The sequence below is a fragment of the Barbus barbus genome, assembly GCF_936440315.1.
Source record: "Barbus barbus genome assembly, chromosome: 16".
Classification (NCBI taxonomy): domain Eukaryota; kingdom Metazoa; phylum Chordata; class Actinopteri; order Cypriniformes; family Cyprinidae; genus Barbus; species Barbus barbus.
In genome coordinates, this window is record NC_136744.1 from 644,105 (window position 1) to 661,659 (window position 17,555).

Here is a 17,555-nt window from a genome sequence, read left to right on the forward strand (position 1 = left end):
TGGCTTTAAATGTAAATATCGGCATTGGCCCGATATGAAAAATGATGCTGCTATGTCTTGCAGATATACTTTAACTTGCATGTGTTCAGGGTGTGCTAGAGATTAGATCACATCAGCAGTGTGGCTCTTGAAGGACGATTAGATTGATGGTTTTGGATCGCTGCATTTAAACTGAGAATGCAGTACAGACACGTTCGGTGTGTGATCGAGTAAACAGTAATAGTCTCCCCCGGCTCCTAACGCCCGCTCAGTAAGGAGGTTTATCTGTTAAAAGTATTAATTAAAAGTAAAATAGCCTACACAAATAACATTTAGACTGTGTTTCTGATTAAATAAAGCAGTAATTGATGTTAAATAATGAGTATGCTTTGATTTAAAGCTATAGCTTACATGAAAAACAAACAAACATGACACTTGTAAATTAAATAACTATATATACAAATTTATTCATATGTAATATGTTTTATTTTTTAAACAAATCATAAGCTCTCTTTTGCTTTAAACCATCTACAAATGTTACATCTTATAAATAAAATAAAATGTTTGGGTTTACACTGCATCTTTCTGATATATAGTTAATTTATAGTTATTTTCAAAGCTTCAATATGATGTCAAAAACCTGCATTATGGTTTATTTAATTCTAACAAATAAGTTCTTGTTAAAAACCAATCAAAATTTAAAATATTTTGCTCATGATTTCTGCACAGGAGAGACTTGTATCGCTATCGGCCAAAACGATTTGAAAAATATCAGCATATCGGCAAAATCCAATATCGTGCATCCCTAATTGACAGCACATCAACGATTGGACAGGTGGCAACTCTTGAATGAAACAATGATGTGCAAAACCACCTTGAAGAAAAAAAAACTTTAAACCATCACAAGTAATTCTACCCCTCTTTTGTTACTTGCTCAAAGTCTATTCACCATTAAGAGTTCATGCAGCACAGAATTATCATCCGGACTCTCTCTGGTTATGAAGGAAAGGTGATATTGCGCTTTAGAAGCAAATAGAATCTTTCCTGCATAACTGTGCAGCCAGAATGACAATAACATCAGTCTCAAATGACCAAAGATGTGCCTCACAGGCAAAAACCAACTTGAACGTCAATGATTTACTTTCCTAGTTACAAGGCTTTCCACAATTTTTATTGCACTGACACAGATCTATTTGCAGTAAATTATACACCTACAAACAGTGGCAGGTACGACATGGCATTGACACCTACAAGACACTATCCTCAGTGATGGACGATCTTCAGACAAACAATATAATCATCATGTATGCTACAGCTGCAGACGTCTGCAAGACCACTGGCTTGCTCATACTGTCGAGGCACATCTCAGATGAAATATTTCACTCTTAGAACATAGAACAAAGCTGATATTTACCATTTATATAACATAACTTATTAGTCAGGAGACAAACACCTCGTGTTCTCCATTTCAAGAAGGGGGTCTAAGTCTTAACTTGAAAACTTGGTACACAGTTGAACCTACTTATGGTGGAAACTACTGCGGAGCGCCAAAGAAGCTGTGGCGTCTTCAGAATCGCCCGTGTTCATGTTTTCCTCATTCTTGCGGTTGATTGACTAAAGCTTCTTTGCATTGTTTCCTCGAGCTCATTGGCATGAAGGTCGGGTAAACATGAAAGACAAACGTAGCTCAGGGCAGATGCCAAACCTTTAGAAACAGAAGTCAAGCGACGGGATCAAGCATATTAGTGTATATTAATACGTGTCTGATATGAGGGATGTGCCAACAAATGATAAAACAATAAGATTCCCCTCTCGTTATGATTTCCCTCCGTGTGATACTCGCATCATCGTTTGACATGAAGTGGAAAAAATGATATAGCTTTAAGGAAGCAAAAGAAAACTTAAAAGGTACAGACAAAGGTCCCTCTATTTCTTGCTACGCAGGCGTTTGGAGTGACGCGGGAGGTCCGAGCACTTGCGGGGCCGTTTGAGACACAGGCCTCTCTCGCCCTCGGCGGCTGCGGTGGAGGAGCTGGAGGAGGTGGATGTGGAGGTCACCGCGCTGTCCATCAGTTCCCTGAGCTTGTGCTCCAGCTCGGCCAGCCGTGCGTTCTGCTCCCCGATCACCTGCGACTGCTCCAGCAGCTTCTGCTCCTGATCCTGCAGCTGCTTCTGCTGCTCCAGCTGCTTGACCCGCACCTCCTGCATCTCACGCCGCAGCGCCGTCATCGACGCGCCGTTCACCTTCACCTGCTGCTGCACCTTCGTCATCTCCGAGCGAGACGGAGTGTTCTTGGCCAGCAGGGACATGGTGGTCAGAGAGGTAGAGGGACCGGCCACTGTGAGACAGAGGGACGAGACAGAGCCGTGAGATTCACTGCGGTTCATTTCCTCAAGAAAATACTTTAATTCAGAGGAAAGGTAATGGAATGGAGAGTCAACGTCATGCTCTGTTAATCATTTGATCATTCCTCTTAAAAGGGGTCATGAACTGAGAAATCACAATTCCCTTGATCAATTGACATAAGAGGTCATTGTACTATAAAACATCTTGTAAGTTTCAGAACTCAAAACTTTCTTGTTAGTCTAAATACAGCTTATATTGAAGGCAGTCTGCCAAAACGTCAGCTCGTGAAATGCTCTAAATTACTCTGATGTAATAGTGTGGATAAGCACCCCCTCCACAGAAGATAATCAACGCCTGCTACTACATCGCAGCCCATTTAGCCCCGCCCGCCGATTCTATGTCGCTGCCCTTAAGCCCCGCCCACCGATTCTATGTCGCTGCCCTTTAGCCTCGCCCACCGATTCTATGTCGCTGCCCTTTAGCCCCGCCCTCCGATTCTATGTCGCTGCCCTTTAGCCCCGCCCACCGATTCTATGTCGCTGCCCTTTAGCCCCGCCCGCCGATTCTACATCGCTGCCCTTTAGCCCCGCCCGCCAATTCTACAGTGTTACCCGTTTAGCCCCGCCCATCTATTCACGCATGTAGTGTTTAGAAAACGATAAAGATACTCTGAAGACAAGAAGATGCTGTTCAGTGCCAAGATGTGGAAAAACTTGGTCCTTTGTTCACTTCATTTTACCGTGGGTTTGTTTACAAACAAGACAATTCGATGTGGGATTTTTAGAAAGACTGAAACTAAAAGATGATGCTGTGCGACTATATTGATCCGACAGTAAGGTCGCAACACAAGTGTGAGAAACTGTTTTCATTACATGATCACTATTGCTTTGTCTGTTATTACAGATCGTTTGATATTAACGTGCAGTATTTATGCATTTTTGACCTAAACCACAGCAGCGTTTATCTTTGAGGAATGTAGGCTGTCAAACATACACAACTATTAGCCAATCACAGCAGTGGGTGTTTACTTCCGAGTGGACAATCCTCCACACCTATTCAAACAGAGCGTTCTGATGAGGGGGGTTAAAAACAGGACAGAAGATAGCTTATTACTTGCATAGTTTTTTTGTTGAAAAAATATCAATAGCATTATAAGTGGACCTCAGATAACAGTACAAAAAAAAGGCAGTTCATGACCTCTTTAACTGCACAAACAAAATGCTGGCAATTAGTATCAGAAGAAACAAGAAATGTATCAACAGAAAATAAAAATGAAGCACACAGATTAAATGACAGTCGTACCCGGAGCAGATCCGATCAGTCGTCCGGAGAGATCCGCGCCGGGAAGCCTTTTCTTCAGGATGGGGACGATCTTCTCGTCGAAGTACTCCATGGCCATGGAGGAAATGTCTCGCAGCTCCTGCAGCACCTCGTGAGCTCTCTGCGGCGCGCGTGTGGAGTTCACATACCGCAAAACACGATAAATCTCATCGATCACCTGCAGGAGGCACACAACAACACCATCAAACCACCGGTCATTGACATTTAAAAAGTGATTTATCTGGGCTGTATGACTCCTTTTTGTTTGCAAATTAAATGACAAAACAGAATATATACAGATAACAGCAGCAACAGCACAAACCCACTAATTCTGTTTCTTAAAACAGGCTGATTAAAAGCCTTTCTGGAAAAATAACCATTGGAAATTTTCCAGAAACACAAGTGTGTTGTGCTGTGAATGACCCTCCAATGTCACGACTAGAGCGGACTTGACTTTCATTTACTCAGTTTAACTAGTTCTTACTCATTAAACATTAATGCCAATTTGCATGTATAATTTGGTTGTGACCCTTGCACTTAACTCTCTCTCACGCACAATCATTCTTTCCGAAGCCAAGCGAATGCAGTGCTGGACTGTGGTGTGAATATAGCCGTGATCTTACACAGCATCCAGGGTGTGATGAACACAGCCAGTCTAGAGCTGCAACTGCTACACATTTTGCCAAAAGACAGTTAATGTCTTTACGCATTTCAAATTTAAAGGGATAGTTTACCCAAAAATTAAAATGTGATGTTTATCTGCTTACCCCCAGGGCATCCAAGATAGTAGAACACAAACAAAGATTTGTAACTCAAACCGTTGCAGTCTGTCAGTCATATAATGGCAGTCAATGGTACTCACGGCTTTGAGAGAGAAAACCTACACCGACAAAACCAAATTAAACCCTGCGGCTCGTGGCGATACATTGAGGTCTAAAGACACGACACGATCGGTCAGTGCAAGAAACTGAACAGTATTTATATAGTTTTTACCTCAGATCCTCCGCACGGTCCAACTGTCCTGAGCGCGTTCACAACAGCCGGTGCATGATGCGTCTTCCTGCTTTACGGCGGATCGCAGACAAATGGACCACTGACACTCTATCTGCAATCTCAATTAGGAGTGTCAATGGTCCATTAGAGCGATAGGTGGCCGTAATGCACCTATAAGTCTGCGATCTGCTGTAAAGCAAGATGATGATGCGTCACGCGCCAGCTGTTGTGAACGAGCTCAGGACAGTTGGACCGTGCGGAGGATCTGAGGTAAAAACTATATAAATACTGTTCAGTTTCTTGCACTGACCGATCGTGTCGTGTCTTTAGACCTCAATGTATCGCCACGAGCCGCAGGGTTTAATTTGGTTTTGTCGGTGTAGGTTTTCTCTCTCAAAGCCGTGAGTACCATTGACTGCCATTATATGACTGACAGACTGCAACGGTTTGAGTTACAAATCTTTGTTTGTGTTCTACTGAAGAAACAAAGTCACCTACATCTTGGATGCCCTGGGGGTAAGCAGATAAACATCACATTTTCATTTCTGGGTGAACTATCGCTTTAATATCTTCATGCGTTTCCGTAGGACAGAATGACTTGGGTTAAGAAAATACTGTGATTTTTCAGATCAAATTAATCACGATGACTTAATCGTGAGAATGTTTTGCATCTTTTAATATATGTTAAAATTGGACAGAAAATTGATAATTTTGTCAGAGAGATTATTTTGTGATTGCAAATGGAAGTACGGTAAGATATTGAGGAAAAACAAAAGATAAAACACTAAAAACATCACACTCTGCTACCAACAGCAAGAGCTGCTTTTTAAGGGTTCTGGTTTCAAATCTAGACCTGATGGCAACACATCCCATCATTGTTCTTCTGTCACACAAATACTCGTGATTTGCATTCACTGCTGCAGGCCTTGCAATGCTTTATATGCATAATCCATTCTGAGCTTTTGCACTTCCTCAAATATTGTTTTAACTACGACACACCCTACAAGACTACAATCATCTTTAGCACTTTTAGATCACTAAAGACATTACAGCTGATATAAACAGATGATCCTTCACCGCTCTTCAGATTGTTCACTGTAGTGTGAAGGAAGCTTGTAAAGTGTGACCCAATGCCTCACAAAAAACCTGACTGTCTGCTTGATGTCACCTAAGGACAGGTTTGAAAACCAAGCCGGTGTCCCTCCGACCATCTCAAGATGCTTTAGCACATCACTGGGAATCATCATTTTCATTAGTTATTGGTGTTGACAAGACTTTTAGACATATTTGCGTCTACATTCCCATTCCAAGATCTGAACCACTCAATTAAATGTACAGATCTTAAAACTTCAAACGCAAGCGCTCGTGAAAATGGCGTGACAATTCTCTTATGATGATTTATAAAACATCAAATATAATACTTGTTTTTTAAGCACTAAGCAAACCTGACCCTGATCATTGTTTCATGCTAACGATACTCCCTTCATTAAAAGCTGATCACAGATGTGTGGATCATTTCAGCTGATGGTAGGATTTTGCAGGAGATTTTCCTGATTATTGCAGTTTTGCTGTTTTTTGTTCTTTTAAATCAGTTAAGCTGTTTGTAACATTTTTATGATCAGTTTTAATGCATAATTAAATATGCTTTATACAAAAAAATATTATCCTCTGGGTAAAAATTATCAAATAAATAAACAGCGACCTCAAAAAATATTCAGACACTTAGAATAAAGTATAATCAAAACATTAAAGATTTGAACACTGAACAATTAAAATATTCTCATTTATAACAATAAAATGATTGGTCCTTTTAATAAAAATTAAAAGCACACTGACAACTAGCCAGTCAAACAGATCAGCGATCACACATTTATAACCACATATCAGTGTTTCTACCTCAAAAGCATCAATATTCTCACGCTGTGGCATTATTTCCCAAACAAACTCAACCGCTGAGGAAAAACCATACATCTTGCAATAATTATAATTTACCAGCACTTCTGATGAAGGCTAAAGGGAGAAGTAATGATTTCTGGATGATAAAAAATGTCAAAGATATTATCATTTCATCCATTTATGGATTGCACAGATACAACTGAAGTCAAAAGTTTACATACACCTTTCAGAATCTGCCAAATGTTAATTATTTTACCAAAATAAGATAGATAATACAAAATGCATGTTGTTGTTTATTTAGTACTGACCTGAATAAGATATTTCACATAAAAATGTTTACATATAGTCCACAAGAGAAATTAATAGTTGGATTTATAAAAATGAGCCAGTTCAAAAGTTTACACCCCCTTGATTCTTAATACTGTTATTCCCTGAACGATTCACAGCTGTGTTTTTTGTTTTGTTTAGTGATAGTTGTTCATGAGTCCCTTGTTTGTCCTGAACAGTTAAACTGCCTGCTGTTCTTCAGAAAAATCCTTCAGATCTCACAAATTCTTTGGTTTTCCAGCATTTGTGTGTATTTGAACCCTTTCCAACAATGACTGTATGATTCTGAGATTCATCTTTTCACACTGAGGACGACTGAGGGACTCACATGCAACTATTACAGAAGGTTCAAACACTCACTGATGCTCCAGAAGGAAAAACCATGCATTAAGAGTCGGGGCGTGAAGACTTTTGAACAGAACGGAGATGTGTACAATTTTATTATCTTGGCTAAACATCATATTTTTAGTTTTCTAATCTGCAGCCAGTATGCAACATTCAGTTTCTTTAAGTGATCGAACGACACTCTAATGTATCCAGTGGACGAGAGGGAACCCTCTTTTAAAAGACATGCACATGTACCTTTCCAGGAATGAAGCAGCAGAGGTTTGAGTCCACGTATTTCATGAAGGTCATGTTGAGCAGCGACAGGCGCGTCTCCACCGCCGCCAGTATGTCTGCGTGACGCGCTAATGAGTGGTTCCTCCGCTCCGACTCCCGCCTGAGGACGACCGCAACAAAGGCGTTACAGCACACTCTTAAATCATGTGCGGAAAAGAAATGCAAAGCATTTAGCTTTTGATATATAAATATTCCATATATCTGGCCTTTTACATTCGGGACCAGTCAGAAAAAATAAAAGTTTGGGTAAGAAGTGATTGGATGATACAGATCCAGAAAAGAAAACTTGTTGAATCATTAGGATTAAATGCAGAGGAGAGGTTCGCTATGTGATGGTGCTCTTTGTCACCAATAAAAAGGATGCATGTGTAAAACTGCTGCTTTTACATGAAGAATGATGTAATGAACAATTGTTTGAGACCCTCTCTGTGAAATCCAGGCTCAATCTAATTATGAAGAGATAAGCATCAAAGTTTGATTTCAATATTTGACATGGCCTTAGTCAATATTAAAAATATAAAGATTTCGTTTTCACAGAATGTTCTTTATCTCATGAAGATTTTTTGTAGAAAACAATAAATCACAAAAAAATAGACTTTAGCTGGGTTTTCACAATTTATGTAATTGATTTAGAATTCCATTCTGCTCAAATCCCAAATCTGTCTTTCCATCAGGTAATATTGGCATGATTCCATCAGATGCTCGATACAGATGGGTGTGAGGAGAGTCACACGTAACTCATTTAGAAGAGTGTGTCGGTGGAGCACAACCAGACAAAGTTAAAGTCTTGTCTCAGTTTTATCCACCCGAGCAGCCACAAGGAGGATGAAAACCACGGGAGCAAAGTTGGTGTTTATTTAGAGCAGATGTGCAAATAAATATGTGCTTAAAACAAAGATTGTCATAAAAAGAGTGTAAAACTAGAACTGCTAAGTACTAAACAGTTGTAACTCCCCACCGATTCCCTGAGGCTGGAGTTCTACGTGCTACACAGCACCACAATTTCATTCACAAGCATTCCATCCATCCATCCATCCACCTCCCTTACTACAGGTGACGGCCCTCTCAAACACATCTGGCCGATCTGACCTACAACCAAAACCTCCATTAATCGAACACTTCACCTTCATTAGCATTGTTTAATGATCATTTGTTATTTATTTCTTGCTCTCATAGTTCATTAAAGGGTTGTAGTGTAAAAACTACTCCACCCTTAAATGAACAATTAGGGTAAACGCACCTATTAAGCTCACCAAAATCTACATTGAGACATTTTTAGTGCACAAGATATTGGTTTCAGTGCAAAAAGTAATGCTAAAATAAAATATTAATCTCTCACAAAAATGTTATTTGAAATGACAAACGCATTTCAATCAAGAGCTACATTATTAAACTCAGAAAGTCTGGCTGTGCTTAATGGGTACATTTCTGTGTTCTTTAAGCACAGTCCTGTTCCCATTAAACTCACATCAGGTTTTATTCAATCTTGTTGATTTTAGGACATTTTTAAAGAATAATTGTAAAAATATATATTTTTTGAAGGTGCAAAGTCAATCACAGAAAGAACAGAAGACTAAAATCAAGCAACAAGGCCTTCAAGTGGATCAGTTATATATTTATAATGAAGTATCATCTAAACACAATCAACATCTTGACTAGTCCACATTCAGCTAAATAAGAAACTAGCCTCATTGTGAAGTTAAACGGATGTAATCTTATCTGGAGTCTCTTAAGGCTGGAATACACATGATTTTCCTCAGATGTACAGTCTGGAGAAGATGATGCTAGTTACCAAAGATCAGAGCCAGTCTGCAGATTTGAGTCACAGAATCCATAGAAAACCAATTCACTTAAAGTGACAACCATCAGTTAATATTTAAAGTCTGTTTATGAAGTATTTATATAGATGTTCAATGTAGAAGAGCTTAAAGAGAGGCTCGGGTAACCCCACTGATCAAAAAACCTACATTAAACACTTCTCTTTTAGATAACTACAGACCTGTCTCTCTCCTTCCATTCGTAGGGAAAACACTCGAACGAGCTGTCTTCAACCAGCTCTCACAGTTTCTTTCACAGAACAACAAGCTGGATGCTAAACAGTCAGGTTTCAGGAGTGGCCATTCAACAGAGACTGCGCTACTCTCAGTCACTGAAGCCCTGCGAACTGCAAAGGCTGATTCCAAATCATCAGTCCTCATTCTGCTGGATCTCTCTGCTGCTTTTGATACTGTCAATCATCAGATTCTCCTGTCTACCCTCTCATTACTGGGCATCACTGGGATTCCACTTCTCTGGTTTGAATCCTATCTCACCGGTAGATCTTTCAGGGTGGCCTGGGGAGGGGAGGTATCCAAACCACATCAACTGATCACTGGAGTTCCTCAGGGATCGGTTCTTGGACCCCTCCTCTTCTCCACGTACACTACATCGCTGGGTCCCATCATACATGCACATGGCTTCTCCTATCACTGCTACGCCGATGACACACAGCTCTATCTCTCTTTTCAACCAGATGACCCAACGGTAGCTGCACGGATCTCAGGCTGCCTGGCGGACATCTCGGCATGGATCAAAGAACATCACCTACAGCTCAACCTGGCAAAGACGGAACTTCTGGTCTTCCCTGCCACTCCGACTCTACAGCATGACTTCACGATTCAGTTCGGCTCATCAATGATTACCCCATCAACTTCGGTCAGAAATCTTGGTGTAATCTTTGATGACCAGCTGATCTTCAAAGAGCACATTGCAAAGACTGCTCGTTCCTGCAGGTTTGCACTACACAACATCAGAAAGATCAGGCCCTTTCTGACAGAGCATGCTGCGCAACTTCTTACTTTACTTTACTTACTTACTTTTGTCATTTAGCAGACGCTTTTGTCCAAAGCGACTTACAAATAAGAAAAAGTAACTAAAACTAAAAAGTTACAACTCTATAAATACTATCTACCCACATATTTAAGAAAATAAAGAAATTAAATCAAATTAACACATGCATATAACAACAACATTTCAATAATAAACATATCAATGAAAAAATTAAATAAAAAGCTACTACTATCCCTTGCCGGTGTCTCTGCCCGGTGGAGTCGCACGGTAGAGTCGATGGTCTTTACACTCTTTGGTCTTCACACTAAGAGGGCTTCACACGACGACTGCCGCGACCGCTGCCGCGGTATAATAACCTTTATTATACCAAACCAACAAATGATCATTTCAATTCAGCTGGACCCACTTTCCTGTTTATCAACTACAAATGGCCAAGCAAGTGCACACACTGACAAGATACACGATACAGTACGAGACCAAACGCGATTTCAGCAACTCTCATCCTAGTAAACAAAATAAGCTTAAATAAACTTCTTGTCCAGGCCCTTGTCGTTTCTAGACTGGACTACTGCAATGCTCTTCTGGCTGGTCTGCCATCAAACGCAATCAAACCTCTACAAATGATTCAGAATGCAGCGGCACGACTGATCTTCAACGAGCCCAAAAGAGCGCATGTTACACCTCTCTTCATCTCCTTGCACTGGCTACCAGTGGCAGCTCGCATCCAGTTCAAGACACTGATGCTTGCATACAGAACTACCACAGGCTCAGCACCCTCCTACTTCCACTCACTATTACGAACCTACATCCCCTCCAGAAGTCTGAGATCTGCTAGTGAGCGACGCCTTGTGGTACCATCACAGAGAGGCTCAAAATCCCTCTCCAGAACATTCTCGTTCACCATTCCTGGCTGGTGGAATAATCTTCCCACCCCTATCCGGAACGCCGGATCCCTGGCAATCTTCAAGCAACAACTGAAAACTCATCTCTTTCGGCAGTACTTGACTTCATCCTAAACTCAAAAAAAAAACCACCTTTCCCTCTATCTTTCTCTCCGCTTACTAGCTTGTACTTATTTGGACAATGACTGAGACTTGGTGTTACGAGCACTTCCTCTGTCTGATTGCCTCTTCAAGGTGAATCACTTCTTGTATTCCCCAATTGTAAGTCGCTTTGGATAAAAGCGTCTGCCAAATGACTAAATGTAAATGTATTAAATTCATACATATTTTATTATGAACAACTATTATTAACAATATCTATGAAATGATACTTTTTCTTATTGATGTCACACTGAAGCTGTGATTTTCACAGTAGTGCACCCTTTAAGCTCATCTTAAAATAATATGAAATCTTTCAATATTACAGCACTGTAAAACCACAGACCAGCAATAAACTGTAGATTTATAATATTATGGATGTAAAAGTACAAGCCAGTAATGCCTGTGCAGTAATATGTCCACACTGACTGAATCAATCATGTCTTTCTGAACCGTGTCTTATACACAGAGACAGTCATGTTAGAATAGAAAAGGGTTCTGTCCAAACTGTTGCTGTAAAATTAGAAGCACACCATTCCCCAGAATATCATTATATGCTTAAACATTAAGATTTGTACTCATAGAAATTACTAAATTAGAAGGGGTGCCAATACTTTTGCAATATAGTGTATATCAACACAATGAGGAAAAGAGTTTAAATGCAAAAGACTGTGATATTAAGCAGTTAAATAGGTGTGTGTTACCTGGGCAGCTGGGCTTTGACCTGTTTCTGGCACAGGCTGTGGTAGCGCTCCACCTTCAGGAAGCCTTGATTGAGCATGCGCTGGCAGATCACATCCATGCGCTTACACACCTGAGAATCACAACATGCCTTTAGCAGCTTTCATGTACATCTGCTCCTCACACGTGTGTTTATCTGAGGATGTGTGTAAGACTAGTGCAGATCACAAACAGCTCAGCGCGGCTTCAGCTATAAACACTGGACAAAATAATAGGTAAAGGCAGAACACATAATGGCGTTATTTCTCACAATTCTGAGTTTATGTCCCACAATTTGGGATTGTTTCCCCCTAGAATTACAACAAGCATGTTTCTGCCTCCACCCGTGCTGAGAAACACACAGCTGATAAACACTGGGCGCCGCGGCCTAGCTCTCGCTCGGGCTCTCCTCACCAGGCGCAGCAGGCTGATCTCGTCGTACGACAGGAAGTTCAGGATGTTCTCGATCGCCACGATCGGGAGTCCCAGCAGCGCGTTGTTCTGGAGCGGCTGCTCCGGCGCCGGAGACGCAGAGTCCAGGTCCAGCGACGCGACGCCTCCATCAGCCAGCACTACTACAGCCGCCATCTTCTCCGAGCTCGAAACCACCGGACGTGACGACACACCGTGCAGCCGAGCGGGCGGAAGTGACGCGGAGCGCGACGTGTTCATTACGCAACAATAAGGATCGTCACAATAACACAACAATCAGAAAAGCCGCCGTTCCCACTGCTTTTGCATGCTTACAATCGTGAATATCATATTCAAGACACATTCGTGAAAGACAAAAATGACATTTCTATAAGTAAACTCAAAATGATGTGATAAAGTCCAGAAGATGGTTCCAGAATAAATGTAAAGATGATTGTTTAGTAAACAGAAAGATCAGTAGATATTAATATTGTCTGTTTATGAGCAGTTCTTATATAAACTCCCATACCACCAAAGAACTGACAGCTGTTTCTGGCGCAGTGTCTCCTACAATATATTCTGTTTAAACAGCAGAAAACATCAGCCCGTTAGCTAAAATATGTATTTCCTATCGTTATAATAATGATAACAGATCAATAACAGAAGGATGTAGCAAATGCAGTATAGTATATGTCAACTTCTTCACAGGATATACCTGATCAACTTTATCTAACTGCATTTATGCAGATATAGATGTAAGATGTGAGCAGGAGCCAGGGACAGCTGTTCATGTGGTTCAGCACTGCCTATTGGTTTATTTGTTTGTGGAAAACTCACTTTTCCTTGATTTTATTGCTGATAATGTTGATGGAAATGTTACTTTACAGTGGAAATGAGTTTGTTTTAGACACTGTTGAAAGCTCTAGCGATAATCAGACCCATAGTTTTTATATTAAATCAGAGTTTGGCCATAGATTCAGTGTCTCTCGTCAGCTCTGTTCTCCAGTAAAGAGACGAGGATCCAAGCAGAGCTACAGAACAAAGCTAGTCCTTTCTCAGTCCCAGCGGACGCGCTTGATCCACGACAGATCACAATCAGCCGTCAAATACTGAGGAAAACACATCCTAGATTATGATGAAAGCACAGCAAACAGACAGGGTTTGCACTTTTGTTTTAATAGTTGTACGGCCCACTAATTAAGGATGAAATCATACAACTGTAGGAATGTGAAGAGTCAAAGACCATATCATGAGCTAAATTTACATCTGCTTTTGATTTGTGATCATGTTAATAAATGAAAGCTGTATCATCTGAATCCACAGATTACCTGGATATATAACATAAAACAGTTTGGCTCCCGTAGCACACGTACATCACCAGAGTGGATTTACATAAATCAGATACATCTTAAAGACTACTAAATGTCTATTTAATATGTGAGGAACAGATAGTAAAAGAATGGCAGATGAGCACATCATGATCAGAGATCAGAGCGAGAGATGGACGGCATGGTGTCAGCACTGCTTTACATTAATGTCATGCATCTACACTAAACTTAACGATTTCATTTGTACATTAATATTGTCAATAAATTGAGGAACACTTCTATTGGATAAAACGTGAGTTAACACATCAGCAGCTACCTCAACATGTAAATGCAGTATAAATGCCAGAGGCGCCTGCATCTGGTCTGGATGCTCCAGGACGGCGGAGACACATCCAGTGAAGAGCGACTGATGAAGCATGCTGCCAAAGCCTCTCAGTGAGGATACTAGTGAATAAAGCAGCTTTTAAATCTTGCGTTGTAGTTTATTTTAATAGCTGTAGTTTCAAACAGAGCACTTCTCTGATTCTTGATTGCTGTACATGTGCTGCAGATCTTCTGTGGTGGAGCAGGACCTGCGAGGAAAGGTGACGGCAGCGTTTGTGAGAAGAAAGGGGGAAAACCTGGGACAAAAATATAAAGAGAGATCATTTTGTTACTTCTAATACAGAGATCAAATGACATTGCTCCATTAAAGTTTGGTATTATGTTTGTGCATCTTTGTATGATCTGAAATGTCCGCAGACTGCTGTTTGCAGTGAGGATGGAGAAGTCCACAGCAGCATCCTGGAAATGATCCAGAGCCACGAATGAGACGCTCCATCACCGCACCTGCCCTTACTGCCTCATCTGGACCGGATGCTGCATCCTCAGTGAGCCCAGAGACAGCCAGAAAAGACCAGAAGACACTGAGGATGGGATTTTGGTCAAGTTTGTCCTACTGGTTTCTGTTCATACAACATCAGTACCAGTTTTCAGTTTTACTCTGTTTAAATGTGAGAGTCCTGCTCATGGAGAGCAGGCACATTAATGCTTGGAGCAGACACAGCAGGGCGTCACTCATCATGGTCTTCCTCATCCTCTCTGTGCGCTCAGACAACATAGACTCCATGTCCCTTTCCCATCATGATCAGATTCACGTTCAGAGGGACGTGATGGACGGCAGAGACAGGTGGTCAGCTGCTTCATCAGAATAAAGCTCAGCTGTGTTGAGATGGCAGTATATGGGTCCACTGCCTGTAAATACATGATTGTTAGAACAATACGTTTGAATAAAGCTTTGATTTATGTTTCGTTGACTTTTATTTGTATTTTTATTGTGATTGTTACTTTTTTTTACTCATTTATTCATATTTCCTGTTGTTGTCAGTAAATAAAATATAATTATGTCCTTAACTTTGCATTAATTCATTGCTTGAATGAAATTGAGATGTATTCACTTTGGCTGCATGTATTCATGCATAGCTATGGCATATGACAAAGTTATTGGTCAGCATTTATCATTATTATTGTAGTGTTGGGGTGTGCTAGTAATGCATTCTGGGGTAATCATCTTTTTTAAGCAGTAATACTTCCATTGTTCCAGTATCAAATCAACAGTGTTCTCTAAAGGAGAGGTCTTCGAGCAGCTGCACTACATCTGCTTTACACAGACACTATAAGGCTGAGGAAAACAGTACTAGCTCGGGCTGTTGAGTTACTGATGCTATCAGCTGGTCGTGCACCTCTCCCTTTTATCTATTCAATTAATTGCATACAAGATCAGGGAAAGATGGTTGTATCTTTAACAATAAAAAATCATAATGACAAAAAAAAGGAACACATAAATATAATTGGTACATCATAGTATGAGACTACATACACAGAAAAAACACACAATGACATAATACTCATAATAGGTTCATATAATCATAATGCATCAAAAATGGCAGTTGTTGTTATTATTATTTATAAGCCTGAGGGATGAAACGAGACTTAAATTTAACAAGAAACATCAAAATATTTACCGATTTAAACCTGAATTAAGCCTGTGGCTCGTATCTTTTGAGTTGTTGTGCTTGTTATAAGGTCTCAGGTCATATGATAATGTCAACATGGCAGATGATGTCCGGATCACATTCATACTCGGTGAGATTTAGCTGTAGAGTACCTACTCTTTAAGCGCTTGATAAGTAAGCACTTATTGAAATGAAGTATCTAGTCATTGAGTTTCAGGTTTCGAACGCAGCCCTCCATCCCAAACACAGCCAAGGAAACTCTGGATTGGTTTCAGAGAAAGAAAATAAAGATGCGAGAGCGGCCAGACAATCCAATAGAAAATCTGGAAAGAGCTAAAGATCAGAGTTCATAGAAGATGCTCACAGATCCTTCAAGATTTGAAGAATGGGCCAAAATCACAGCTGAGCAATGCATACGACGAGTTTCTCCTCCAGGAGGCGTCTTGAAGCTCTCATTACCAACAAAGGCTTTTATACAGAGTGTTAAATCAATTTCAGTAAGTGTGTTCAATACTTTATCCCTTTATTACACACAACTTCATTTCTAAACATATTTGTCTTGCTTGGGTTGTTACCAACATCCGGAGAAAACGGCAAAAACAAAACAGGTCAAAAGACATTATAAAGCCAGCAGAACAACAGAGAGAAGAAAGAAAATATAAGAAAAAATAATAATTACAACCACAGACCTTGATATCACTTAAAGATTAAAAAAAAAAAAAAAACTTTTTTCATTCAGCCAAGTTTGGTGACCCATACTCGGGGTTCGTGCTCTGCATTTAACCCATCCAACGTGCACACACACACCGTGAACACACACACACACAGCAGTGAACACACACACACCGTGAACACACACACACAGCAGTGAACACACACACAGCAGTGAACACACACACAGCAGTGAACACACACACACAGCAGTGAACACACACACAGCAGTGAACACACACACAGCAGTGAACACACACACACAGCAGTGAACACACACACAGCAGTGAACACACACACACAGCAGTGAACACACACACACCGTGAACACACACACACAGCAGTGAACACACACACAGCAGTGAACACACACACAGCAGTGAACACACACACACAGCAGTGAACACACACACAGCAGTGAACACACACACACAGCAGTGAACACACACACACCGTGAACACACACACACACCGTGAACACACACACACAGCAGTGAACACACACACAGCAGTGAACACACACACAGCAGTGAACACACACACACAGCAGTGAACACACACACAGCAGTGAACACACACACAGCAGTGAACACACACACACAGCAGTGAACACACACACAGCAGTGAACACACACACACAGCAGTGAACACACACACACCGTGAACACACACACACAGCAGTGAACACACACACAGCAGTGAACACACACACACACAGCAGTGAACACACACACACAGCAGTGAACACACACACACAGCAGTGAACACACACACACCGTGAACACACACACACAGCAGTGAACACACACACACAGCAGTGAACACACACACACCGTGAACACACACACACAGCAGTGAACACAAACACACACAGCAGTGAACACACACACACCGTGAACACACACACACAGCAGTGAACACACACACACAGCAGTGAACACACACACACCGTGAACACACACACACACACACAGCAGTGAACACACACACACCGTGAATACACACACACAGCAGTGAACACACACACACAGCAGTGAAC

General features: G+C 41.0%; 1 protein-coding gene across 1 annotated transcript; it reads right to left on the reverse strand.

The window, feature by feature from the left end:
- Window positions 1-1,128: 1,128 nt before the first annotated feature.
- LOC306882422 (F-box only protein 28-like) lies at window positions 1,129-12,709 on the reverse strand. The gene is made up of 5 exons (XM_079437024.1): window positions 12,487-12,709; window positions 12,057-12,166; window positions 7,445-7,583; window positions 3,629-3,824; window positions 1,129-2,318 (listed from the first exon to the last, which is right to left on the reverse strand). Exons 1-5 carry the CDS (start codon window positions 12,658-12,660, stop codon window positions 1,906-1,908), a joined length of 1,032 nt encoding a protein of 343 aa, XP_079293150.1. The 5' UTR covers window positions 12,661-12,709; the 3' UTR covers window positions 1,129-1,905.
- Between the last annotated feature and the right edge of the window lie 4,846 nt (window positions 12,710-17,555).